This window comes from Cajanus cajan, chromosome 9 (genome assembly GCF_000230855.2).
Source record: "Cajanus cajan strain Asha chromosome 9, NIPB_CcT2T_4, whole genome shotgun sequence".
NCBI lineage: Eukaryota > Viridiplantae > Streptophyta > Magnoliopsida > Fabales > Fabaceae > Cajanus > Cajanus cajan.
In genome coordinates, this window is record NC_138525.1 from 26,156,459 (window position 1) to 26,183,015 (window position 26,557).

The following is a 26,557-nucleotide window of genomic DNA, read 5'->3' on the forward strand; positions in this document are numbered from 1 at the left end:
TTAAAAATAATTTTTTTAAAAAAAATAAATTATATTTCTTATGAAAGTGAGTTAAAAACCTAATTTTACTTTATACAATCAAGACTAACTTGTAATCTCCAACTTATATACATTATTCTAATCTTATAATATTTACTTTTATACAATATTTACTTTTAATAAAAATATTTTTTTTTATAATAATCATTTTTAAGTTTCAATAAACAAATCTATTATCAAACACAATAATTTTATAACTGTATATAAACATTAAAAAAAATATAATCACATCAGAAACTGTTTGTGTTAGAGCAGTCACAAAGGCAATCATCACACCAACCCCATTTGCAGTCACAATTTGAAAGCAAAGGTATCAGTATATATCACATAATAGCTGATCAATAATTAATTTGAAAGCAAGGGTATATATCACATAAGCTCATCGATAATTGAAAGGCATTCATACTTCTTCACCATTTCTATTGTTCTTTGCTGCGATGAGTTCAACAAGACGTCATCCACATATAAATAAACTCCATACGATAAGAAAATATATATAAAAAAATATCTTCCAATAAAAGAATTTCGTGTAAGAATCTGTTAACTGAAACAACAACTCTATGATTTTTGTTTATTATTTTAGTAAACTTTACGTGACTGATCAGTTATATTATTTATATAACTTTTTTTTTTGTACATTAATTAATTATTATATATTTCAATTCTCTGTCTCTATCACATTCATTATTATATTTGACATTTTTCTCTTTTTGTTCCTACCCTTTCTTTATATACAGTATTAAAATTATATAAATTATTGTATAGTGTTTAGTTTTAAATATATTATTACTGTAGATACTTTTAACAATTAATTAGAATTCAGAAATCACTTGAAACATAACTTTTAAAGTAATAATTAAGGTAAATAATTTTATTTATGTAACAACTTTTAATTGGATGACAGTGTAAACAAAATTTACACTATCAATATATTCCAATCAAATTATTTATTTTATATATACAATTTCTCACACACGAATATATACGCAGACTATAAACAGCAATAGCCAGCAGCAACATAAGTTCCTACCTACGATGCTCCACACTCCTAACAATTACAAATACCATAATGTCTTAAAACTCCTACATGCCCCTTTCGGCTTCAAATACCAACAAAGTAAAACAAACTAATCTCTCAGACAACAATCACTTTAAAACCATACACACAAATTAGAAGCATCAAATATGCAACAATATCATCACGCACATAAAACATGATTGAATCCAAATTTAAAGGTACTTTTGAGAGTTTATTTTAGTAGAGAAACTCTCATAAACACTTTTAACTTGTATCCAAACAGTTTATAGTACTCCTTTTCTTCATACTTGCTGAGGACTTTTCTGCATCCAAATAGTAGAAAGTGGTTTATCCCTGGTCCAATTCCTCAGCCTAAGAAGCACATAAACAACCATTCCACATAAAAAGCCAAGAGCTGCACTTGACCCCACAAGTGAAACAGCAGTGCAAATAAGCATCACAAAGGAATCTTCTTTTGTATTCATGTCCCTAGAGCACATGGCTAGTTCAATTCCAGCAAATAGGAGCAACACCCCTAAAATTCCCACAGGAAACTGCTTTAAAATGTGTGCCAAAGAACTTCCCAACACCAATCCCAACAACAATTTTGCAGCACCAAGAAGTGCCACACACCCCCCACTCCTTCCACCAAATTTATACTGCCCTGCAAGTCCACCAGCACCATGGCAACTTGGCATTGCACCAAACCAACTACCAACCAAGTTCATCAACCCCACTGTCACTGAAAGTGAAGTGACTGAGAAATCCTTCCCTGGGAATAAATCTGATGACAACTTGCAAACAGCTACCACAGAGTTCAAAATTGATAAGGGAAGTTGGGGAATTGCACCCTTCACAAACCCTTTCTTCCATGCATGTCTAGAGAACTTCACCACTTCTATAGAGGAAGGACCAAACTTAATTTCATGCACCACCTCATGTCTTCTTATAAAGGCCAAAACAACACCCAACACAAACACAATGAAAGCAGAAGGTAGTGAGAAAATAACCTTCCTCAACCTGCTTCTCTTGTTTCTTTCATCACACTCAACCCTCTTTTGGCCACCCAAATCATCATCATTACCACTTCCCACAGCATCACAACACCCTCTATTCTTATTCTCTCCAGCCCCATTCACAATCACAATGAAACACAAACAAACAATGGCCAAAACCAACCCATCCAAGCCAAACCAATGCCTCTGACCCAAAGACTTAGACTTTGGCAAGTCTTGAACTTTCCTCACGTACTTAACTGCTGTCAAGGCAAATGACAAGCCTTGTGCTAGTTGAATTCCCCTCACAACACTGAGGGGAATCAGCTTATACACAAGCTGCATCAACCCTGTGACACCCAAAACAAACAACACGCCACCGGTTAATATGCCGGCAGTCATGATCTCCGGCACGCCGAAGGCGGTGTCGGATAAGGCCTGGGCGGCAATGGACTTCATGGGCTGGACCGGCATAGGGACCCCATAAATGGCACCAGTAATGATGTTGTACACACCTGTGAAGATCAACGTGGTGCCAAGGTTGAGGTCCCTAGCTAGGGTCAAGGCCAATACTATTGGTATGTAAGTGCCTAGGTCACCCATGGCACCATTGAGTTCAGCCCATTTTGAGTGAAAAATCAAGTTGCTTTTCACCTTGTTCACCACCACTTTGGTTGAGAAACTTGAGGCTGGTGGAGTGGTAGGAGCAAGAGTAGTAGGAGTTATTTCCGGTGCTTCAGGATCTGTGATTGGAATTGAAGGAGGGTTTTGGTATGCCATGGAAACTTTTGTGTTTGGTTTAATTTGAAACTCTCAAGTATATTTCTTGTTCGTGACACAATATCAATCCACTTAGATAGAGACTAATTACACTCAACACTTTTTGTCACTGATTTGAAAGATTTTTACACAATAAGAATCGAACACATAATTCACTAATAAGGTAGAGACTGGTTACACTCAACAATATTTGTCATTGACTCGAAAGAAGTTTACACACAATAGAAATCAAACACATAAGTGAATGAATGTGATAAACTTTATAACATAAGAGAAGTGAATGAATGTGATATGAGGGAATTGTTCGTTTATTTATAGGGGTTTGTAAAGTCAATGTTAGGAGCAACTTGCAAAGGAAAAACGTACAAATAATCACCTTTGACAATGTACTGTTTGTTGATTTTATTAGTACATACATGTGTACAAGTTTATATTATATTACGGGTTAATTATTGTTGAATCTATGGATTAGAATATAAAAAATGATAAATTATTAATAATATCTGATTTTATTTATGTGAACTCCTAGTTTTATTAATAAACAACAATGGCAACAGGCAAGTCAATAATTCCGTGCCGTAAGCACAGCTCAAGTTGTACAAGTACGATGTGGACCGAATATATGGATTATTTCAGTTTCGTACAGAAACAAATTACCGAAGGAATATTTTTCTAACTTTATTACGTAACCAAAAATGTTTAACTTTATTAGAATAGTATAATAGTGTACACTCGCATGCTACACAGCTATTATGCTTATAATTTATAAAAATAATTATATTATTATGATTTTTATTGTATTTTCCTATTATTTTATGATTTTAAAATAATTTTAATTTAATAGATTTGAATATTTATAAATATAAAAATAATTATAGATATTGATATATACTTAAAGAATAGTAAATTTACAAATGTTTTATATAATTATAATTATATGAATAGCTTCTTTAAGTATTAGTTATATATATATAAACTTCATTTTAATCAAATTAATCTTTAATTAGTATATATCTTCGTACAACATCATTAATTAAGGTTTTTTCCAGCAACTAATTCCCTCTTTTCTCTCTGTCCAGAACCAGAAAATGGCACCCTTGGTCTAAGATTTTGTTTTTCACATTGTATCTAATTATGAGAAGCTTAAACGCTTGGGTTCCAGATCACCCGAAGTCAACACCAAATAATACAGTCAATAAAATGTAACATTAAGCATGAAAAAACAGTACATTTCCAGCCACAAAAACATGCCAACATATTAAGCATACGCTTTTGTTGAATAAATGAGTGTTCACATGTTTATCTATCTGAACCGTTCTAAATGTTTAGGTTCCTCAACTTTTTTAGCATAGGAATTTAATTTAGTAACTTTACAACGTTCACGCAACTCAGCTTACTTTGTTATACCCCATTTATTTTGGCAACTTCTTTATTTATTTATTTATTTTATAAAGAGATATAACTCTCCTTCCTATCAAGTTAGACCCTAGAGGATAAGAGTGGCACCTCTAATCACAATTTCATATCTAAAGTGAAAATTGAATTTCAACTATTTCTCAATTAAAGAACTCAAGTGTCAAATTATGTGAACTAATGATTTATAGCACTATATAACACTTACAACTATTAAGAAAAAAGATATTTATACGTTTTAAAAAATTATAATGGATAAAAATTCCTTCATTAATTGAATAGCAAAGACTAAATCCAAATTCATCCCATTTTTAAAAAGAATCATAAATTGTTGAGTTAAATATAAGTTTTTAGTTCTTCATTTTTTTATGATTTTTTTTAGTTTTTTTTTAAATTATCAATTTTTAATCCTTCATTAACTTTTTGTCACATAATTAGTCCTTGAGATTAGCTTTTATCTATTAAATAATAATGTGTGCTAATAAGCCACAATTGATTCAACTATTGATGCCTATATGACTACCTAATAGATGTCAAATCTATGACATGTATAATTTTTCTATTGCTCACAATCATAATGGTGAATAGTTGTTTTAATAACATTTTTTATCTTCAAAAAAAATGTTTTGACATGACCTAATAGAAAAAAAATTATGTGTTGTATTGTAGCACCTTTTACTCTTGAATGCATTAACTTAATAAATATAATAATATTTTTTTGAATAAATTAAAACTCAAGGTAGAAGTATCACGTTAACTAAAACTCAACAATAACAAAACCAAATTCGAAAGTCATTACAAGAAATTTGAATTGATACTATAAACAAATTCAATTACTAGCATTTAGATTCTAATGCAAATACTAGAAGAAAATAATTTTCTAACTACCGCCTTGATGTCACTTCCTATCAAAGCATTCCTAACATAAGATTTAAACTAATTCTCCTCCAACATTATCATAGTCAAATTCACTTGCACATACACAACAAAATAAAACACCAAAAGAAAATGGGAGTGAAAAACATCTCACTTCGATTACTAGTGTAGGAAATGGTTGGGTAGCCAAACACACAATAAACACAATAATGTACATACATATAGCTCATTAACAATCATTTCGTGCATAGATTTTAATAGTCAAGGCAATATACTTCAAACTACATTTTGTAACAATACCAATCATCATATTTCAGCATATAATTTCATAATTCAAATTCAATGGATATGTTATGTTCATGCAATGTACAAGACTCTCCTAAACTATATGCATGTGGTGTTAGTAAATCACTTTATCCCGACCTGAAGGTATGAGTAGTCTAGGAGAATATGTCGGGTTACAACCATCACAACACTCTACACTAAGAGGACATACACCAATGACATGTCAAGATAACTATATTGTCAAGTTTCACCCATGCACACAATGGACAAGTTTGTAGTTCCTAAACCTAGTTATCCCCAAGGTCATTGATCCTTAAGCTTTCACACAAAGGGGCTTGACAATGTATTTTGTATCATACTCATCACTAAACATGTAATGTATGTTTGTATGACATATTCTTATTAATCATGTTCACAATTCTCAATCCACATAATTCAAATCCCTATTAGGCAATTCAACTAGACTTTTACACTGCTAAGATATACTTATAATTAGTCACATGATCACTTGCAATTTTGTCATGTATCGCATATCTCACAATTTTACAGGTTCACATTAGTATCACACACATTCTCACCTTTCCACACTATATCCTTAAACACACACTACAAGAAAAATGCTGATTTCCGACGGAAACAGGTAAATTTTTGACGGATTTTTCTTTTTTTGAAGGATTTTTGACGGATTTTAATCCGTCGAAAAAAGTGGCGTCAGAAAAAAAAATTCATCGAAAATAATAATTTTTTTTTTTAATTTTAATAAATTTATTAATGTAACAATCCTCATATTTGGCCTCTCAAGGGTTCTATTTCACGATATTTCACTGTTTAGCGTGTTTTATCCTTACTTGTACAATTTCTGGGAAACTTCCCAGAAGGTCACCCATCCCTGTACTACTCCAGGTCAAGCACGCTTAATTGTGAAGTTCTGATGAGTAAGCTACCGAAATGTATATGTATGTTGTTAGTATAACTTATACAAATTAATTCATTTAAGTCATCCTCCAATATACAATCTGATATTTGTACTATAATAATAATATATAATAATTTTATATTACGAATAATAATAATATATATATATATATATATATTTAATTATTCTTTATTTATATGTACTTACTTTTATAATTAACATCTACTTAATTCTATTTAAAATTATAATTTAAATTATTTAGTTTTATAATTTATAATGATAATATAATTTATAAAATTATAAATATTTATTTATTACATACTTATAAATTAAATTTAGTAACTTTACAACGTTCACGCAACTCAGCTTACTTTGTTATACCCCATTTATTTTGGCAACTTCTTTATTTATTTATTTATTTTATAAAGAGATATAACTCTCCTTCCTATCAAGTTAGACCCTAGAGGATAAGAGTGGCACCTCTAATCACAATTTCATATCTAAAGTGAAAATTGAATTTCAACTATTTCTCAATTAAAGAACTCAAGTGTCAAATTATGTGAACTAATGATTTATAGCACTATATAACACTTACAACTATTAAGAAAAAAGATATTTATACGTTTTAAAAAATTATAATGGATAAAAATTCCTTCATTAATTGAATAGCAAAGACTAAATCCAAATTCATCCCATTTTTAAAAAGAATCATAAATTGTTGAGCTAAATATAAGTTTTTAGTTCTTCATTTTTTATGATTTTTTTTAGTTTTTTTTTAATTATCAATTTTTAATCCTTCATTAACTTTTTGTCACATAATTAGTCCTTGAGATTAGCTTTTATCTATTAAATAATAATATGTGCTAATGTCACAATTGATTCAACTATTGATATCAATATGACTACCTAGTAGATTTCAAATCTATGACATGTATAACTTTTCTATTGCTTACAATCATAATGGTGAATAGTTGTTTTAATAACATTTTTTATCTTCAAAAAAACTGTTTTGACATGACCTAATAGAAAAAAAATCATGTGTTGTATTGTAGCACCTTTTACTCTTGAATGCATTAACTTAATAAATATAATAGTATTTTTTGAATAAATTAAAACTCAAGGTATAGAAGTATCGCATTAACTAAAACTCAACAATAACAAAATTAAATCCGAAAGTCATTACAAGAAATTTGAATTGATACTATAAATAAATTCAATTACTAGCATTTAGATTCTAATGCAAATACTAGAAGAAAATAATTTTCTAACTACCGCCTCGTCACCTCCTGTCAAAGCATTCCTAACATAAGATTTAAACTAATTCTCCTCCAACATTATCATAGTCAAATTCACTTGCACATACACAACAAAATAAAACACCAAAAGAAAATGGGAGTGAAAAACATCTCACTTCGATTACTAGTGTAGGAAATGGTTGGGTAGCCAAACACACAATAAACACAATAATGTACATATATATACATATAGCTCATTAACAATCATTTCGTGCATAGATTTTAATTGTCAAGGCAATATACTTCAAACTACATTTTGTAACAATACCAATCATCATATTTCAACATATAATTTCATAATTCAAATTCAATGGATATGTTATGTTCATGCAATGTACAAGACTCTCTTAAACTATATGCATGTGGTGTCACTACAAGAAAATAACGATTTTGCGACGGTTATATGGCCTACATTGCGACGGTTACAACTGCCGCAAAGACAACATTGCGACGGTTTGGGAACCGTCGCAGAGTTGTCCGTCACCAAGCAATTTTGCGACGGTTACTAAAACCGTTGCGCAAACCGTCGCAATATTTGAATTGCGACCCTTTTATCAACTGTCGCACGAAATGCCTCAAAATTAATATTACGACCCTTGATGTACTCGTCGCACGAACTGCCTCTATATTAATATTACGACCCTTTTTTTACCTGTCGCACAAAATGCCTCTAAATTAATATTACGACCCTTATATACTCGTCGCACGAACTGCCTCTAAATTAACATTGCGACCATTCACTTAACCGTCACACAAACTGCCTCTGTATTAGATGACGTGATATTTTTTATATAATTTTTAAAAATACATTTTATATAATTTTTTAAAATTAATTTATTCTTTAACTGTTAATTATTTTCTAAAAATTAATTTATACTTTTAAATAAATTTCATATCACTTTTTAAAAATACATCAATCATTATTTATTTTATTTTATAAATATTTTGTATCACAATTTAATAAAGGTTAATGCATACTTATATTAATATTATATATATATATATATATATATTACAATACAATTAAACATTAATTAAATTACAATTTAGGAATTATTACAATAATATATACAACAATCATTTTATATATTTTTTTGTTACAATACTTGTCTAATTATTATTTTTATTTAAACTGTAATATAACTAAACAAAAATAAATAACATAAGCTAATAATAAAATAAAATAAAATTCATAAACATATAGAGTATTAAATTATGCTTCTCATACAACATTAAACAAATTCAAAGAAAACACAAAAGTATCATACAACATTAAACAAATTCAAAGAAAACATAGAAGTATGTATTTAAATTTCTTAATTAGAGTGCATAAATTAAAAGCAAAAAATAAACTAAACAGTGCTAGGTGAATCTAAGTCATGGCCTTCAGGAATATGACTCCCTTCAGAGGAAGGCTTTCCATTTCTGGGTGATTCCAAGTCAGGTGCCTGGAACAAAACAAAAAATTAATAAAAATAAGTAAAAATCAAAAGCATACTAGTGTCAACATTTATCAAGTATATTCAATTTTTCCACCTCTCACTGTGAGTACAAAATAAGCAGCAACATACACTACAATTCATCAAGCATTATAACAATACCATCAACCATTATAATTCCAAAGCCTTCAATCACACCATAGACCTCCCCAGAATGCAATACCACTAATAACCCATTAAACATAAGAATACTCAAAATTCTTATAAATATAAGTTACCCATTTGAATGTAGACAAAATTGCAATCAGTATCCAATTATTCTTATTGACATAAAAAAAATACAACTAACAACAATACAGGTCATTCTATGCTTTCAAATTTTAAAAAACATAATAATATTTATTTTACCTCATTTCCCTTAACACGTTGCATAAGAAATGCGATCTGCTCCTTTAAGACATCGACTTCTGCAACTTGTGCCTTGAGTGATTCAATTTCAGTTTGCATTTGTTCCATCTTTTCATTAGACTGAAAGGAAGTAGTTGATGATGTTGCATAAGAAAAAGATCCAATGATTTGAGATGGCCTAACTCCAAGTCCCATACCACGTACATAGCCAGGATGTTCTTTCCCACAAACTCTCTCAAAAGCTTCATTTTCAGAACAATTTTGCATTTCATTTTCTAACTTTTCCTGTAAATAACATTAAACATAATAACATTTAAACAGTACTAGACCACAAATAATAATAAAGTTCAAATAACAATAAAGTTCAAATAACACATTAAGCTTACATGTAACTCTCTAGCCTCTTCATTAACAAAATTTCCATCAGGCTTTTTGTGAGAAACTTGATACATTTCTGCTCTACTAAATTCTCGGCCATGTAACAACTCCTAACAATAAGCATCATGTAATGATTAAGAATACAAATTATCAATAAACATATTAGCTAGTTAAAATAAGAAATTGAACCATATATACCAACTCATCCCTTTTCCTTGCAAGAGTTTTAGAGCCTAGTATGTGGGGGATCATTAGCTTTGCACGATTTGCAGCATTTTTATTAGACATATCCTATAAGACAATAATAAGCAGGGTTAATATGATTATTATCCAACGTAAAGAACCATGTTCAAATGAAATTGCTATTACCATTGCTTTATTGCTTCGCCTATAACGCACAAAATAGGTGCTTCCAAAACCATTAGAACCATCACAAAGTCCACTTTCAACAAAAGTGCCAAAGAAATATAATTGTTGTTATAGCAGTACAGTTTGCATAAAAAACATAGAGCATGTCTAACTCGCAGGGGACAATACCAAACTCATCAAAAATCACACAAGCATCCAAATCATATGTGACCAATTGTTTTAGGATCTTCTTTTTGATGTAAAAAAAAATCGAACCTACCAAGTAAAACCCCACACAAAAAAATCGAACCTCCCCACATACTTCTTTTCTTTTATACTAAATTTCTCCTTTTATATTAAAGAACTTGCCTGATTTCTTTTTTTGGCCAACAGCGGAATTAAACCTTAATTAATGAATGGGATTCAGACTAGTTTTAAAAAATGGGTATATGGTTCTTGCACGTTCAGGATAATTTTGGTGGTTAACACTATTGATAGTACATGGTCATAAAAGCTTTGATACTATCTCGTGAATTAACTACTACTAACACTAACATTATATAGTTTAAGAAAATGGATTATAAAAGAAAACAATTCAAATTGATGGTACATATTTTTTGTCTGAGAAAGCTTTAATGGGCAGAGAAAGCTTTTAAATGATACCTTCACAGTGGAAAGAGTAACAAAAATTATATTTTTAGTTTATTACTATCCATAAGCACAGAATATTTTAAAAGATATGTGGAAGATACGTGGAATATATATTCATATAAACATGCTACCTAAATGCTAATATCTAAATGCTAGCTACCTAAATCATTAGAACATCACATTTAGTACATGAATCAAAATATATTCATATAAACATGCTACCTAAATGCTAATAACTCCAGAAATTCTGAATCAACCTAAAAATTGAGAGAACCCAAAATAATTATGCTTATAACAACAATAAACTTTACTGACACGTGATCATATAATTAATTTCAGGAATAATCTATATTTAATTGGTACAACAATGAGATTACTTACCCTTGTTTCTTCTTTGACCTCTCTTACTGCTACTACAAAAATATCCTCTTCCTACATAAATTGAACAAGTAGATTATATGCACGTAGTATAGATCCTTATTTCTTTATAACAAAGATATTGAACACATCTACCTGCTCAACAACTCCAGTAGGGAATTTGTAGACTCCAATTCCCTGAAATTGTCCACTATTCTCCTGAACAGCTAGGACCTAACATTGTTGAATAAATAGAAAATAAGATTTTAATCATCAATGAGTTTAGTACCAAGAAAATTAAGATGCTCCTTTGTAAAACTACAATCATGAAAAAGACAGACCAATTCACATGGGGAAACAAGCAAACCCAACACTTGATGTAAAGCTATTTTTTAATTTAAAATGAGAAAATGATCTTCTTAAAAACTAAAATATATTCTCATTAGTATTACTCTACTTTAAAACATATTTTTATTCTATTACAAAAGTGAGCCTGTGGTCTATATTCTATTGGAATATTTATATATATTCATTGAACTCACCGTTCTGGCTGTCATATGCATGTCTGTCTGGTGCTGATTAACAGGTATTTATACACTTTTGCACCGTTTAATTTATGGGTCAACAGAAATGAACATCACATGAAAGGAAAAAGCTCAAATTGTTCAATCATACACGTAAAAACATAGATTGTTATTCACTAACCATCACAAAGGAACACTACGAAGACTTGAGAACGGTTCACACCATAGGGAATCAAGGTAAATTGAAACCCCAAACATTGATATCAAAAAACAAGGCAACCCTAACCATGAAATGTAAGGTGTATTTCTCGCTCCCTCTCGCATTGTAACATAAATAAACTGATTTTTGGTTTGGCGAGTTATGAAAGACTCTCGTGTTTGGGGGTTTTTGAGTCGAGACATAAATGCTACCAATTTGGGGGTAAAAAGAGAAAAAAGATATGTACCAGGGTTTTGTGCTGTAGAGGAGTGGAATAGCTCTTGTGTTGTAGAGGAGCGCAATAGCTTTTGTTGTAGAGGAGCGTAGTCAACAATGTGCGCAGTGCGGCGGGGTGGGCTGCGGTCTCAATGAAGGAGGAGGGTTTTGTGAAAACGGAGCATTTCAGTGAAACAGGCGCGAACAAAATTGAAGCTTTTCGTTTTGTGGCTCATTCTTTATACATTGCGACAACTCTACTAAACTGCCTCAATATTTAACAATTTAACGACAGTTAATGGGAACTGCCATGTAAACCGTCGCAATGTAGAAGCGGAGACGGTTATAGTATAACCGTCGCAATCTCTGGGTCGCGATTTTACTATTTTCTTGTAGTGTGTTAGTAAATCACTTTATCCCGACCTGAAGGTATGAGTAGTCTAGGAGAATATGTCGGGTTAAAACCATCACAACACTCTACACTAAGAGGATATACACCAATAACATGTCAAGATAACTATATTGGTCAAGTTTCACCCATGCACACAATGGACAAGTTTGTAGTTCCCAAACCTAGTTATCCCTAAGGTCATTGATCCTTAAGGTTTGACACAAAGGGGCTCGACAATGTATTTTGTATCATACCCATCACAAAACATGTAATGTATGTTTGTATGACATATTCTTATTAATCATGTTCACAATTCTCAATCCACATAATTCACATCCCTATTAGGCAATTCACCTATACTTTTACACTGCTAAGATATACTTATAATTAGTCACATGATCACTTGCAATTTTGTCATGTATCGTATATCTCACAATTTTATAGGTTCACATTAGCATCACACACATTCTCACCTTTCCACACTATATCCTTAAACACACATATTTCACTTATCACAATCAATCAGTTCATATGGTTTACTTATTAAGATTATTCACATTTTTCAATCAATTACATACACCTTTGTTGTAGGCATAAGATAGCACTGGTGTGGGGTGCACTATGCTCGACGCAATCAAGGCTAAGAGCCTTTGGACAAAATCACACTTGATGTGACCCTCCCTAAGCTTGATGAATTTAACAATAGGAGTCCCCTAGTGTAACACCTTGAATTTCATATCTTATAATAAATAGTATTTTAGAAATTATTTTCACGTTTAATGTATTTATTTTAGAGTTTTGAATATTATTTAACTAGTGAGATGAACTCTATTTTAATTACGTGACACGATTTGTAATTATATTTTGTTTAATTAGTGGAACAGGAGTTATTTTTATGAAATGTATTGTATTATTAATAATTATGTTTAAGTTATCTTATAAAAGGAAGAAGGTATGTTTAATATTATTATTATTATTTTTTTATGAGAAAGGAAGGAGGGACCTGAAGGTCTTTTGATATTTATTATTAATATTTATTTTATTAATTGAGAAAAAAAGGGGTTAAGAGAGGTTATCAGAGGTTACCAAGTCATTTCACGTATCCACTTCTTCCTGACTCATTTTCTTCCTACGCTTTCTAAAGACCAAGGAGAACCTGAAGGAGAGAACCAACCCGATTCCGCTTGTGCTTCATCTTCTGTTCATCAAGGTAAGAGGGGAGTGAGAAACCTCACTCGGGGGTGTGAGAATAACTGTTGGGTAGAAGGATTGACCCTCAATCCCTTGCCTGATGCATGCTTCTAAGAGCATACAAAATATGAATGTTTTCTATTTTGATGTATGACTTTTCTGTTGTGTTCCTTGTTGGATGTGATGCATGAATATGTGTTTGATTTCGAAATTAGATAAGTTTTGATATGAACTAGAGTGCTATGTGAGTTCCTGTGAGAAACCCTATGAGAAACAATTAGGGGTATGATCTTTTGACAAGATTTGAGGTATTTTATGTAAAATTGAGTATGGATTTATGTTCTAAGTGTTATTTGGAAGATTTTTACCGATTGATTTATATGATTACATGTTGGTTGTGAAAAATTGTCTGATTGCGAAGTGTAGGTTCGTACTAAGAGCGTCGGGCACAGTTCTTCGCACCAGGCACAAATTTATAGTTTCCTAGGAAAATTGAGTCGGGCTCAGAAAAATTGAGCTGGGCTCAGGAAAGTTGTGCCGAGCGCAAGAAAGTCATGCCAAACGCGTGTGAAGCTGCGCCAGGCAAAATTCTCCGCTTTAGGCACGACATTAAATTCGCCGCGAGCGCTCAAGGCGCACCGGGCGTAATGCTCCACTTTTGGTGCGACATCTAATGCGCCGGGCGCTATTTAGGACGCGCCGGGCGTGACCCTTGTGATGTTTTACATGTTTTATGTCTTGTTTGAAGGTGCAAATTATGTGGGAATTGCCTTATTATCGTGTTAATGTAAGTAATATGTTTTATGAGCATGATAAGGACAAGAGTCTCCAAATGATCGTATGAGTATGATTATGAGAAATGTGAAATGTGAACAAGTGACATGAGACATGATGTGAATTACGTGCTATTGTGAATACTATGACTATAAGAATGTGAAACGTGATGAAATGAGATAAGTCATGAAGTTTCTTGACAAGTAAAATGTTGAGTCCATGAGTTTGTGAATGTGTGACATGCATCATATGCATTTATGTGATGGGGTACGATATGGAGTACATCGTTAGGGAAGGCTCTCCAAGTGTGAAACATATTGGAGGAGTCCTAGGGGATAATGCAGTTTGGAAGGCCTAGTTCTGCCCGTTTGTGTGCATGAGACGTATCTTGCGTGGCTTCGCTATCCTGACAAAACCCTAGCAGTACATCCTTCTAGTTGAGAGTGCACAGTTGAACTGACATGTACTCCTAGACTACTCCAAGTATGTTGCTTCGGCAGCATACCACATTATATGTGATTATGAGACACGTGACTGGCGCCACATGCATGCATTTATGAGTCGAGTCCATGACATCATTGCATGATGAATGAGTGCCCATGTGATACTGATTGTGTATGTGTATTGTTTATATGTGATTGATGCTTGTGACTTGTATTATATTTGTTGTGTGTGTGCTGTCTAACCTTTATTTCTACACCTGAACCTGAGCGAGATGTTTCTCACTCCCATATTGTTTTTTGTATGTGTTTAAATGGTGTTACAAGTGATCATCAGTATGAGGATGTTGGTGATGAGGCGTAAGCTTCAGTTGGGCGTGCTCTGATAGGATATGTCATATTAGGGCATAGTTAGGCATAGTTAGGCTTAGTTTAGGATTTCATCATTGTTACTTTATTTTGGAAAAACTCATGTTTCATTTTCTTGTAAATTCCGCATTTGACCAAGATTTATGTTCATGAATGTGAATTCTCGACTTTTCTGTTAGTGGAATCATTCTTTTGATTCAAAAGATTTTAAAACCCAGAGAATATGTTTTAATAATTATTGTACATGTATGTTGGGGTAGAGAGTGTTACACCTAGAGCTCTCATGTTCGACGTGACCATGCTCATGCCCAACGCCATCAATACCGTGAGCACTCTATGACTCTCACACCCAATGTGGTCATCACAAAGAGTCCTCTATTACTTTGTGCTCAACAACCTTATGTGGCGCTAGACAATCTCATGTGATGCTCGACATAGTATTAATACAAGTTTTTTTTTTGCATAATTTGTGAATTACGAGTTATACAACCTAAACATATAATTGTGAAATTATGTGACATTAAGGGAATATACTATATAGTTATTTCATTCTACTCAATAAATTTCCCATTCATATTTGTTTCTCCAATAATTTGTTTTGAATTAATCTTTAGGGTTCTCTAGAAATTCACAAGCACTCATAAATTCACAAATAGAAATAAATTGTCTAAAGAATATTTTTCTAACTTTATTACGTAACCAAAAATGTTTAACTTTATTAGAATAGTACAATAATGTATATTCGCATGCTACACAGCTATTATGCTTATAATTTATAAAAATAATTATATTATTATGATTTTAATTTATTGTATTTTTCTATTATTTTATGATTTTAAAAATAATTTTAATTTAATAGATTTGAATATTTATAAATATAACAATAGTTATAGATATTGATATATACTTAAAGAATAGTAAATTTACAAATGTTTTATATAAATATATGAATATCTTTTTTAAGTATTAGTCTTATATATATATGTTTCATTTTAATCAAATTAATCTTTAATTACTATATATCTTCGTACAACATCATTAATTAAGGTTTTTTCCAGTTCCCTCTTTTCTCTCTGTCCAGAACCCGAAAATGGGACCCTTGGTCTAAGATTTTGTTTTTCACATTGTGTCTAATTATGAGAAGCTTAAACGATTGGATTCCAAATCACCTGAAATCAACACCGAATAATACAGTTTAGCCACAACTATTTTAGCATAGAAATTGAATTTCTCCCTCTATTTTTTTTTTCATTGACGTTTAAAATTATGCACAAGAATTAAGAAAATAATTAATATTTTAATTTTTTAAAATATTTATTATCTATTTTTCTATTATACTTTTTAGGTGGTTGGATAAGAAATAAGTATTAAAAAATGAATAGACACGTTGTTCAATAAACATATATTAATTATCAAAAGTAAAAATGAAAAAAATAATAATAATTTGTTGGTTTTAGAAAAGTAAAAGTGAAAAAAGAATTAAAAAAAATAGTGCTAAAACAACTATAAAAAAAAAATGAAAGAAATAATAAGTTTATGACATTCATGCAACTCAGCTTACTTTGTTATACCCCATTCATTTTGGCAACTTCTTTAATTTTTTTTTATAGAGATATAACTCTTTCTTATCGAGTCAGATTCTATGGGAGAAAATTGACATATCCAATCACGATTTCATACCCAAAGCGAAGATTGAACTTCAATTCTTTCTCAATTAAAGAACTCAAATATCAAATCACTTAAATTATCGATTTATTACACTATATAACACTTCCAACTATTAAGAAAAAAGATATTTGTACGTTTAAAAAAATCATAATGGATATAAATGTCCACATTAATTGAATAGCAAAGATTAAATCCAAATTCATCTCATTTTTAAAAAGAATCATAAGTTTTTTACTTAAATATAAGTTTTTAGTTCTTTAATTTTTAATTAATTTAATTTTTAGTTTTTTTAAAAAAATTTACCAACTTTCAATTTTTCATTAACTTTTTGTCACATAATCGGTCTTTAAGATTAAGTTTTATCTATAAAATAATAATATGTACTAATAAGCCACAATTGATTCAAATGCCTACATGACTACTTAGTAGATGTCAAATCTATAACATGTATAATTTTTCTATTTGCTCACAATCTTAGCAGAGAATTGTTGTTTTAATAACATTTTTATTTTCAAAAAAAAATGTTTTGACATGACCTAATAGAAAAAATTATGTGTTGTACTGTAACACGTTTTATCCTTGCATGCATTAAATTAATAAATATAACAATAATTTTTTGAATAAATTAAAACTTAAGATAGAAGTATGGTATTGATTAAAACTCAACAATTAATAACAAAATCAAATTCAAAAATGATTACAAGAAATTTGAATTGATACTAAAAACAAATTCAATTATTGGCATTTAGATTTCTAACGCAAATACTAGTAGAAAACAGTTTCCTAACTGCCGCCTTAGTCACATTTTATCAAAGTATTCCCAATATAAGACCTAAACTTTCACTCTAACATTATCATAGTCAAATTCGCCTGCACACACACAACAAAACAAAACTCCAAAAAAAATGGAAGTGAGAAACATCTCACTTTGATTATCGATATAGGAAATGGTTGGGTAGCTACACACATAATAAACACAATAATGTACATGCATATAGCTCATCAACAATCATTTCGTCCATAGATTTTAATAGTCAAGGCAATATACTTCAAACCACATTTTGTAGCACTATCATTCATCACATTTCAGCATATATCAATTTCATAATTCAAATTTATTAGGTATGTTATGTTCATGCAATGAACAAGACTCTCCTAAACTATATGCATTTGGTTCCAGTAAAATCACTTTATCTCGACCTAAAGGTATAAGTAGCCTAAGAGAACATGTTGACTCACAACCATCACAACACTCTACACTAATAGTATATACGCCGGTGGCACATCGAGATAACTATGTTGGTTAAGTTTCACTGCATGCACACAATGGACAAGTTTGTAGCTCTCAAACCTAGTTATCCCTAAGGTCATCAATCCTTAAGCTTTGACACAAAGGGAACCTTCCCTAACAACGTATTCTGTATCGTACCCATCACAAAACATGTGATGCATATGTCATACAAACTCAATGCATATTCTTATTAATCATGTTTACAATTCTCAATTCACATTATTCACATCTCTACTAGGCAATTCACCTAGACTTTTACACCGCTAAGATATACTTAGACTTAATCACATGATCACTTGCAATTTTGTCACATTTGCATATCTCACAATTTTACGGGTTTACATTAGCATCACACACATTGTCAACTTTCCACACTACATCCTTAAACATACATATTTCACTTATCATAATCAATTAGTTCATATGGTTTTACTTATTAAGATTATTCACGTTTTTCAATCAATTACATACATATTTGTTGTAGGCATAAGATAGCGTTGGCATGGGGTGCACTACACCTGACATAGTCAAGGCTGAGAGCCTTTGGACAAATCACACCCAATGTGGCCCTCCCTATGCCTGATAAATTTGACAACATGGAGCCCCTTAGAGCTCCCATGCCTGACGTGACCATACTCACTCTCGATGCCATCAATATCGCGAGCACTCTATGGCCCTCACACCCAATGTGGTTGTCACAAAGAGTCTCCTATTGCATGATGCTCGTGCTTGACACAATATTAGTACAAGTTTTTTTTTTTTTTGCATAATTTGTGAATTACAAGTTATAAAACCTAAACATATGACTACAAAATTATGTGACATTAAGGGGAATCTACTACATAGTTATTTCATTCTACTCAATAAGTTTCCCATTCATATTTGTTTCTCCTATAATTTGCTTTGAATTAATCCTTAGGGTTCTCCAAAAATCCACAATACATAAAAAATGTATAGATAAAAAATGCATTCATGGCTCAATAATATCATCAAAAAACAAGGGAATGTCAAATGTATACATACACACAAAATTCACAATCAATTTTGGATTTAATCCCTCATGCATTCAAATACAAACAAAAGAATTGAGGATCAATTTTGCAACTATGGAGATAACTCATACCCAGATCGAGGTTCTCACTCCTCTTTACCTCAATGAATGCCAAACTCCAAATATGCATCTTTAAGATTGTCTCCAACTGCCTCCAGTTGTCTCTCCTTTTTAGATCATAAGAGCACTCGTTAAGAGTATGTGAGACAACTCTAACTTTACTAACATATTTATATAAAAATATTATCCCTAACCCACGCATAACCTGTCGGCAGAGCCCATCCATTATTGCTCTTTTAAAAACATTACAATTATCTATAATAATTAATTTATAAAAATATCATTTTATCAATAACTCTCATTTTTGAAATATTTTTGAATTAATTAAATTATTTTTTTTAATTAATTTATTATAAACATTTGGGATGTTACAAATACACACTAGTGCAAAAAAGGGTATTTACGTCACCCAATTTACGTCGCAAACCACAAACACCGACGTTGTAAAAACGCGGTGGCAGTTTCGTAAATAAGTGGAGACTAATTTACGTCGGACCTCTCTTAGACCGACGTAAATTAGGTAATTTACGTCGGGTACCTCCAATCCGACGTTAATTTACGTCGAGTACCACTATTCCGACGTAAATTTACGTCGGTTCCCTGTAGTCCGACGTAAATTTACGTCGGTCCCACCCAAATCCGACGTAAATTTACGTCGGAGTTCAACAAGGGCGACGTAAATTTACGTCGGCGACGCCTTATCCGACGTAATAGTTCTCCTATATTGCCCCCAAAGTCCCATTTTCATTCCCGCGCTCACAGTTTATACGAAATCCTCTGAATTACTTGAGTCTCCCTCTGCGTTTACGGCTACATTCAACGTATCCAAGTTTGTAAGTGTCAGCACGTTGGTCGTTTGAGGTTAGTTTGTTGTCCCCGTAATTTATTTGTTTTTTTTTTGCTATTTGTTCCTCTGGAACGGGCCGTTCTGCAAGGAGAACGGGCCGTTCTCCTTGCAGAACGGGCCGTTCTCCTTGCAGAACGGGCCGTTCTGCAAGCAGTACGGGTCGTACCGCATGGAGAACGGCCCGTTCTACTGGAATTTTTTTTGTTGTAATTTGATGATCTGGAACGTCCCGTTCTAGTTTCAGTACGGCCGTTCCAGATGCATTAAAGAAGAGACTTTTTTAGGCATTGACCTTTAGTTTACCATCGATTTTTTAGGGTTGTAGTTTAGGTTAAAAAAATTATGAATAACTGAGTCAATAGTTAATTTGTGTTAATATATAGATAATGAATCGAAGTTGGATGAATGCAAGTCGCATTAGTCAAGAGTACAGAAATGGAGTTGAAGAGTTCTTACAATTTGCAAGAGAAAATGGGAAACCCATCAAAGGGGCATATTATTGTCCATGTGTTCGATTATTTCGGAGTCATAGAAGACATATGGGAAATTGATTATGTTACGTTTAGAGTGCCTGTGTTCAAGTGTAAATGGGTTGATGGCAATACAGGTGTGCGGACAGATGATTTAGGGTTTACTTTGGTTGATTTGAATAAGGTCGGCTATAAGGATGAACCTTTTATTATGGCATATCAAGCAAGACAAATTTTTTATGTAAATGATCCATGTAATGAGAAATGGTCAGTGGTCCTCGAAGGAAGAACCATGCATGGAACTCACGAAGATGAGTCTCTAGATATGCATGAGACACCGTCTTTTTCAAGCAGATCATTTGGTCCTATTGCGGACAATGAAGTGGACGAAATACATGCTATTCGAAGTGATCATGCTGAAGGAATATGGGAAAACATTCCAACCTAATAGGTTTCTGTTTATGTATTATTTGTTTTTTTATTAGTTATTTTGTTGCTATATTGTTATTATCTTTTTTACTTTATTTGTCTATTCAATTAATTCATTGTTTTAATAATGACAGTTTAATTTTTTCAGGATTATGGAGGATTCTGGGTCTGGCAGTGGAAGGAGGGAAGGTAGATCTGTCACTCGATTGTCTGGGTTGACAGCTGGGCGCATTGCCAAGGAGAGGACATCGGTTGAGGTGGATCCTCGTTCTGGCAAGGCATCAGGCCCAAATGCTGCCAAGTTTAAGAGCTATTTGGGAGTCCTAGCTCGACGACATGTTTCTATTATCATTCCATCATGGGATGACGTTCAGGAGGTTGACAAGAACCTCATGTGGCAGGATATTCAGGTATATACTTTCACATCCTTTCAATATTATATAACTTAAATACATTATTTATTATTTGTTGTTATTTTCATAGCAAAATTTTGACATTCCCAACACTGAGGGCATGAGGAGGAAGATGTTATCTGCCCTTGCCAGCAGGTGGAGAGACTTCAAGACTTTCTTGACACGGGAGTATGTATTTGGAGAGCGCCAAAATGAGACTCCCTGTCTAAAGTACCAGATCACTGATGAGGAGTGGATGCAATTTTGTGCCACTCGATTGGACCCTTCGTGGCAGGTTAGTTATCGATAACTTTTACATTGACACAAATACTTAAGGTATATTTTAATTTATCTCATTTTTTTTTGTATTATTGCAGGCTAAAAGAATAGCTGCCCAAGAACGACAAGCCAAGAATGATGCACCCCATCTATTGTCAAGAGGGGGATATGAAAGAAAAAAAAAGCAAATGAAGAAGGCTAGGGCACAGGCAGCAGGGGTTGAGGATGCTGACCGTGTGGAGTCACCTCCCCGCCATGAGATGTGGATAGCAGCCCGGACAAAACCAGATGGGCAAATGACTTCTGAGTCTGCAAGGGTCGTTGCTAATAAAATAGTAAGTAAAAATATACAAATTAAGACTCTTCATTTCAACTCATTTAATTCATAAGATTTTTTAATCTTCCTTATTGTTGCAGGAGAATTTAGTTGAGCAGAGCACCCAAGGCTCATTTGTTTCCGATGGTCGGAATGATATCCTCACAACGGCCATAGGAAAGCCAGAGCACGGAGGTCGTGTGCGTGGTGTTGGTGGTTCTTGGAGCCACCGAGATTTCTTTGGTGGCCGATCATCGAGGAGCACTGTCGACTCTTGCAGTCAAAAGGTTATACAGAAATTGGAGCAGAGATTGGAGATGCAGTTTGAAGAGAAACTGAAGAATATTGAAAAACAGTTTGAAGAGAAGTTTGAACTTTTGGCTCGTTCTCAGCAACAGACTGCAGTTGCTCATGATGGTGTTCGAGTCAGCACTAAAGGGAGTTGTGCTGCTCCAAATTTCTCAGGGGAACATGCTCACACTGATGTACCAAATTTCTTAGGATTTTATCGATCGTGGTAAGGAGGTCATGAGAGAACCTCATGTTCATGATGCTAATATCGCAGAAGCTGAGGATGATCCCATATCTAAGCTTCTAATCAAATTACCACGATTAAAGAAGCAACCAATTCAATTGCAGTGGGACATTAGAGTTTTTGGAGTTGATAGCTCTGATGTTCCACTATACATATCTCTGCCTGATGCATTAGAGATTGTTGGGGGAACCTCCATGTTAAATATATCTATCATACAGTTGTGGGCCATGTAAGTCATATTTTCTTTTATGAGTCTAAATTTACAATAATTACATTTAACTTATAATAATTATTTGTGTTAGGTACATGGACAAATTGAGTGTGGAGCAAGCACAAGCAGAAGTATATGGATTTATTGAGCCTCAATCCATCCAAAAATCAGGAAACACTCAGGTCCAGATCCAACAATATATGCAAACATGGATGAGTGACTCAAGAAGACATATATACATGGCTCCATACATTGACGGGTTAGTTTTTTAATTGATTTTTTAATCATGGTAATTTTTTAACTGATTTGTTTGTCATACAATGTAGGTCTCATTGGCAGTTAATGGTAATCATTCCTAAGGAATATACCGTGGTGTGGTTTTGTTCACTTCATCGAAAACCAAGCCAGGAAATTAAAAGCCAATTACATGGGTAACTAAATTTTTTCATTATGTTTTAACACTGTAATTATATATATTGGCTAACATTTATTTTTATTTCAATTAATTAGAATCGTGTCTGGAGCTAATATATTAAGTGGAAGAGCCAGATCATCAAAGTCATTGCATTTCATATACCCTAAGGTTAGCAAATTAATTCATACAGTCAATAATATTTAAATTTATTGACTTTGGAATTAATAGTTATTTGTTTCTCATTTTAGTGTAATAAGCAACAAGACTCGTTTGAATGTGGCTATTACATCATGTATTGGATGAAAGCCATAGTTTCTGCGGGTATTATTGATTCTTGGGCGCAGGTAATTCATATCAAAATTTATTTAACTATATTTACCTTTAGAATAATTAACATTGCATATTAATGACACTTAAATTACCCTTTCAGGTCTTTCAAGATCCATCTCCATTGCCCGAAGATGAGATGCTCAAGATAAGAGAACAATGGGCAACTTTTTTTCTAAGTTTAGTTAGTTAGATATTATGTTTATAGTTTGATAGTTAGTTATTTAGATAGCATTGACAAACATGTTTTATAGCTTTTTTAGGATAATAGGATTTACATTGTCATAATTTATGTTTTTTAAGATTTATATATTATTTTCTTTTTGTCATTCAATTTTGAAATACAATTTGAATTTCTATTCTGGACTGCCTGGTTTAGATTTGGTATTCTGGATTATATTTATATGCAGGTGTTGGGTATATCAATTTACAAACGTTTTTAAAAAAAAAACTGCCACAATTTACGTCGGACATGGCGTTGTCCGACGTAAATTTACGTCGGGCCTGGCAAAGACCGACGTAAATTTACGTCGGACAAGGCCACGTCCGACGTAAATTTGTGGCACGATTTTGACCCTTTTTACGTCGGTCTGAAAAGTTGCCCGACGTAAATTTACGTCGTCTTCCAGTGGCGACGTAAATTTACGACTCCCGTATTAACGTCGGACCCTTTTCCGACGTAAAATGGTCAAAATACACGACGTAAAACACCCTTTGTGTACTAGTGACAATTTGACATTTACTAGATAGCCACGTGGCATCAATAATCTATTCAATCATGACTTATTAGTACACATTGTTGAAAAAAAATCAAGCATTACATTGACTAGAGATAAGACAAATAAAAAATTTATAAGCGGGAGCAAATCTCATTTTATAAATCAATTTTATAAGACAGAGTTAGACTCATAATCCATTTACCATCTTAAGATAACATCAGAACATCTCAGAGTTTATACCTTAACATGTGTTATTAGACTTATCAAGTTACTGACCGCTATCAAAATGTTATTTAAATCACATGTAGAGATACATCATCATTTAACAAAAATAACTTAATCCTAAGAACTAAATTATATAAAAAAAAAATGAAGAAAACTTATTTGACCCTACATTTTCTAACATAATATTTTACTAATTTATCATTAATAGATCACAAAACTCATTTTGACATTATAAACCATGAGCAATTATAAGTGGTATATAACCTCCACTAGGAAGCATGATGTCACCTAACTTTTCTTGATCCAAAGTCAACAATAATACAAGTCAAATCGGCAATTGATAATTCCACGAAACCAATTTGTAACTAAATAAACTTGTTTTTGTTTTCTTCAGAAACCTTTTCGATTGATAATTTCTGGCAGTCTCTACCGGGCATTAAATTTAAACTTGAATATACCAAAGAGAATAAAAGACAGTCGTCAATATTCGTATTAGTGGTATTACAGGTAGATCATTAGAGGTAATATTCATGGTCTAATGTTTAATCATTATTCCATATCTCTGGAAAAAAAATTATGATCATTGTCATTTGAATGCTTTCTTACTTTTCTTTTGCTTGATTTTTTCCTAATTAAGAATCTTTTTTTGGTGAAACATAATCAAGAAACCTAATGAGGAAAGGGGCATTGAGCTCGGAAAGAAATCTCTTTGAAAAGAAAAAACAATTCTTGAACTCTAGGATAAAAAGAATTATAAATTATACATTTTCCATTTATTTTATTTTTTATGTGTTAAATTAAAATGATTACTTTGGTTATTTATCTTTTATATTTGAGCTGATTTAGTCATTCAAAAAACAAAATTGATCAATTTCAATTTTAAGATATAAGTCAATTATTTTTAACTAAATCAATATATAAAATTTATAACATTAAATTCACTTATATGAAAGTTATGGAATTCAATTGAGATTTGAATCTAAAAGAGTTTTTTTTTTTTTAACAACAAATTTCATTTAATTTGTGGCACTAGGGGTCCAAAAGAGTTATAAATGTAGTAAAAAATTATGTAAAAATATACCCCACGAGTAACTAGAAAATATTATGAAGTTACATATTTTAAAATTTTTTGTTTCTTTTGACTCATTTTTATGCGAGCTTTATCATATTTATAACACTTTTTTGTTTAAATTTCATATTTGATTCAATAATTTTTATATATATGAATTCAATTAGACAAGTTTCACATCTTGAATTAATAAAAAAAAATAATTTAAAATCGTGTTTCAAAATTAAAATAATTATTGTATCAAAATGACTTAATTTACCTAAATTTAGAAAATATATGACCAAAACAAATATTTTAAAAGAGAAAACTAAAACAAATCTAAAAAATCAAAAAATAAAATATTAGAAGTATAATTTAACCTAAAAAAATGTTAGACGTAATTTTTTTAAGTATATATATTTAATTTATATATATATTATAAATACATAAATAGAAAAATGAATTTATTTATTTGACATATATTCATTATTTTAATATTTTTTATTTAATAATCTATTGTGCGTATAGATTTCAATTGAACAAAACTAAAAGTTTCATAGGAATATTAAAGCTCAAGAGAAAAAGATATGAGATATTCAAATAGAGAGGAGAATTATTGAACTCATATTAACTAGTACGATATTGATGCAGTTTATTTAATTATCTTGAAATTCGAATTCAGTTGTGTAAATTTATAATAAAAGAACTTTGTTATTTATAATAGTCTTATTTAATTTAAATAAGATTATTTCTATAAAAATAATTTTGGAGTAAAAAAAATAAAAACAGGCAAAAGATAGCACAACAAAATAAATCGCTCTAAGAACAACTAATCTAATAAAATTTGTGAAATACTTAAGGAGTACTGATTTTATGAAGGATGTGTACTACTTATAAGCGAAGCTATCATCATTGTGTATGAATTTAGTTATTAGTTAGATATGTTTTTCTTTAATATTAATTAAAATATAT

At 31.6% G+C, this 26,557-nt stretch overlaps 4 protein-coding genes and 1 long non-coding RNA gene across 5 annotated transcripts; 2 read left to right on the forward strand and 3 right to left on the reverse strand.

The window, feature by feature from the left end:
- Nucleotides 1-889: 889 nt before the first annotated feature.
- On the reverse strand, nucleotides 890-3,139 carry LOC109787949 (molybdate transporter 1). The gene has a single exon (XM_020346555.3). It carries the CDS (start codon nucleotides 2,830-2,832, stop codon nucleotides 1,360-1,362), a length of 1,473 nt encoding a protein of 490 aa, XP_020202144.1. The 5' UTR covers nucleotides 2,833-3,139; the 3' UTR covers nucleotides 890-1,359.
- A 5,649-nt stretch (nucleotides 3,140-8,788) lies between these two features.
- LOC145951839 (uncharacterized) lies at nucleotides 8,789-10,219 on the reverse strand. The gene is made up of 4 exons (XM_083063950.1): nucleotides 10,041-10,219; nucleotides 9,851-9,952; nucleotides 9,465-9,749; nucleotides 8,789-9,065 (listed from the first exon to the last, which is right to left on the reverse strand). The coding sequence occupies exons 1-4, from the start codon at nucleotides 10,128-10,130 to the stop codon at nucleotides 8,970-8,972; spliced, it is 573 nt and encodes a 190-aa protein (XP_082920076.1). The 5' UTR covers nucleotides 10,131-10,219; the 3' UTR covers nucleotides 8,789-8,969.
- Nucleotides 10,220-11,223: 1,004 nt separating this feature from the next.
- On the reverse strand, nucleotides 11,224-12,677 carry LOC145951897 (uncharacterized). The gene is made up of 3 exons (XR_014429834.1): nucleotides 12,169-12,677; nucleotides 11,355-11,432; nucleotides 11,224-11,273 (listed from the first exon to the last, which is right to left on the reverse strand). It is a non-coding gene; the product is annotated as an uncharacterized LOC145951897 (long non-coding RNA).
- Nucleotides 12,678-20,371: 7,694 nt separating this feature from the next.
- LOC145951863 (uncharacterized) lies at nucleotides 20,372-22,603 on the forward strand. The gene is made up of 4 exons (XM_083064008.1): nucleotides 20,372-21,140; nucleotides 21,267-21,528; nucleotides 21,602-21,805; nucleotides 21,888-22,603. The coding sequence occupies exons 1-4, from the start codon at nucleotides 21,019-21,021 to the stop codon at nucleotides 22,176-22,178; spliced, it is 879 nt and encodes a 292-aa protein (XP_082920134.1). The 5' UTR covers nucleotides 20,372-21,018; the 3' UTR covers nucleotides 22,179-22,603.
- Nucleotides 22,604-22,609: 6 nt separating this feature from the next.
- Nucleotides 22,610-26,263, forward strand: LOC145951864 (uncharacterized). Its single transcript, XM_083064009.1, has 4 exons — nucleotides 22,610-23,282; nucleotides 23,362-23,434; nucleotides 23,515-23,610; nucleotides 23,697-26,263. The coding sequence occupies exons 1-4, from the start codon at nucleotides 23,194-23,196 to the stop codon at nucleotides 23,784-23,786; spliced, it is 348 nt and encodes a 115-aa protein (XP_082920135.1). The 5' UTR covers nucleotides 22,610-23,193; the 3' UTR covers nucleotides 23,787-26,263.
- Nucleotides 26,264-26,557: the final 294 nt, after the last annotated feature.

Coding starts and splice junctions, on each gene's coding strand:
- LOC109787949 (XM_020346555.3), bottom strand. CDS start 2,832: ATGGCATACCAAAACCCTCCTTCAATTCCAATCACAGATCCTGAAGCA.
- LOC145951839 (XM_083063950.1), bottom strand. CDS start 10,130: ATGTCTAATAAAAATGCTGCAAATCGTGCAAAGCTAATGATCCCCCAC. Junction 9,953..10,040: donor CAAGGAAAAGGGATGAGTTG/GTATATATGGTT, acceptor GCTTATTGTTAG/GAGTTGTTACATGGCCGAGA. Junction 9,750..9,850: donor AAGAGGCTAGAGAGTTACAT/GTAAGCTTAATG, acceptor TGTTATTTACAG/GAAAAGTTAGAAAATGAAAT.
- LOC145951863 (XM_083064008.1), top strand. CDS start 21,019: ATGAGACACCGTCTTTTTCAAGCAGATCATTTGGTCCTATTGCGGACA. Junction 21,141..21,266: donor AAAACATTCCAACCTAATAG/GTTTCTGTTTAT, acceptor TAATTTTTTCAG/GATTATGGAGGATTCTGGGT. Junction 21,806..21,887: donor GATTGGACCCTTCGTGGCAG/GTTAGTTATCGA, acceptor GTATTATTGCAG/GCTAAAAGAATAGCTGCCCA.
- LOC145951864 (XM_083064009.1), top strand. CDS start 23,194: ATGGTAATCATTCCTAAGGAATATACCGTGGTGTGGTTTTGTTCACTT. Junction 23,435..23,514: donor TGCATTTCATATACCCTAAG/GTTAGCAAATTA, acceptor TTCTCATTTTAG/TGTAATAAGCAACAAGACTC. Junction 23,611..23,696: donor TTATTGATTCTTGGGCGCAG/GTAATTCATATC, acceptor TTACCCTTTCAG/GTCTTTCAAGATCCATCTCC.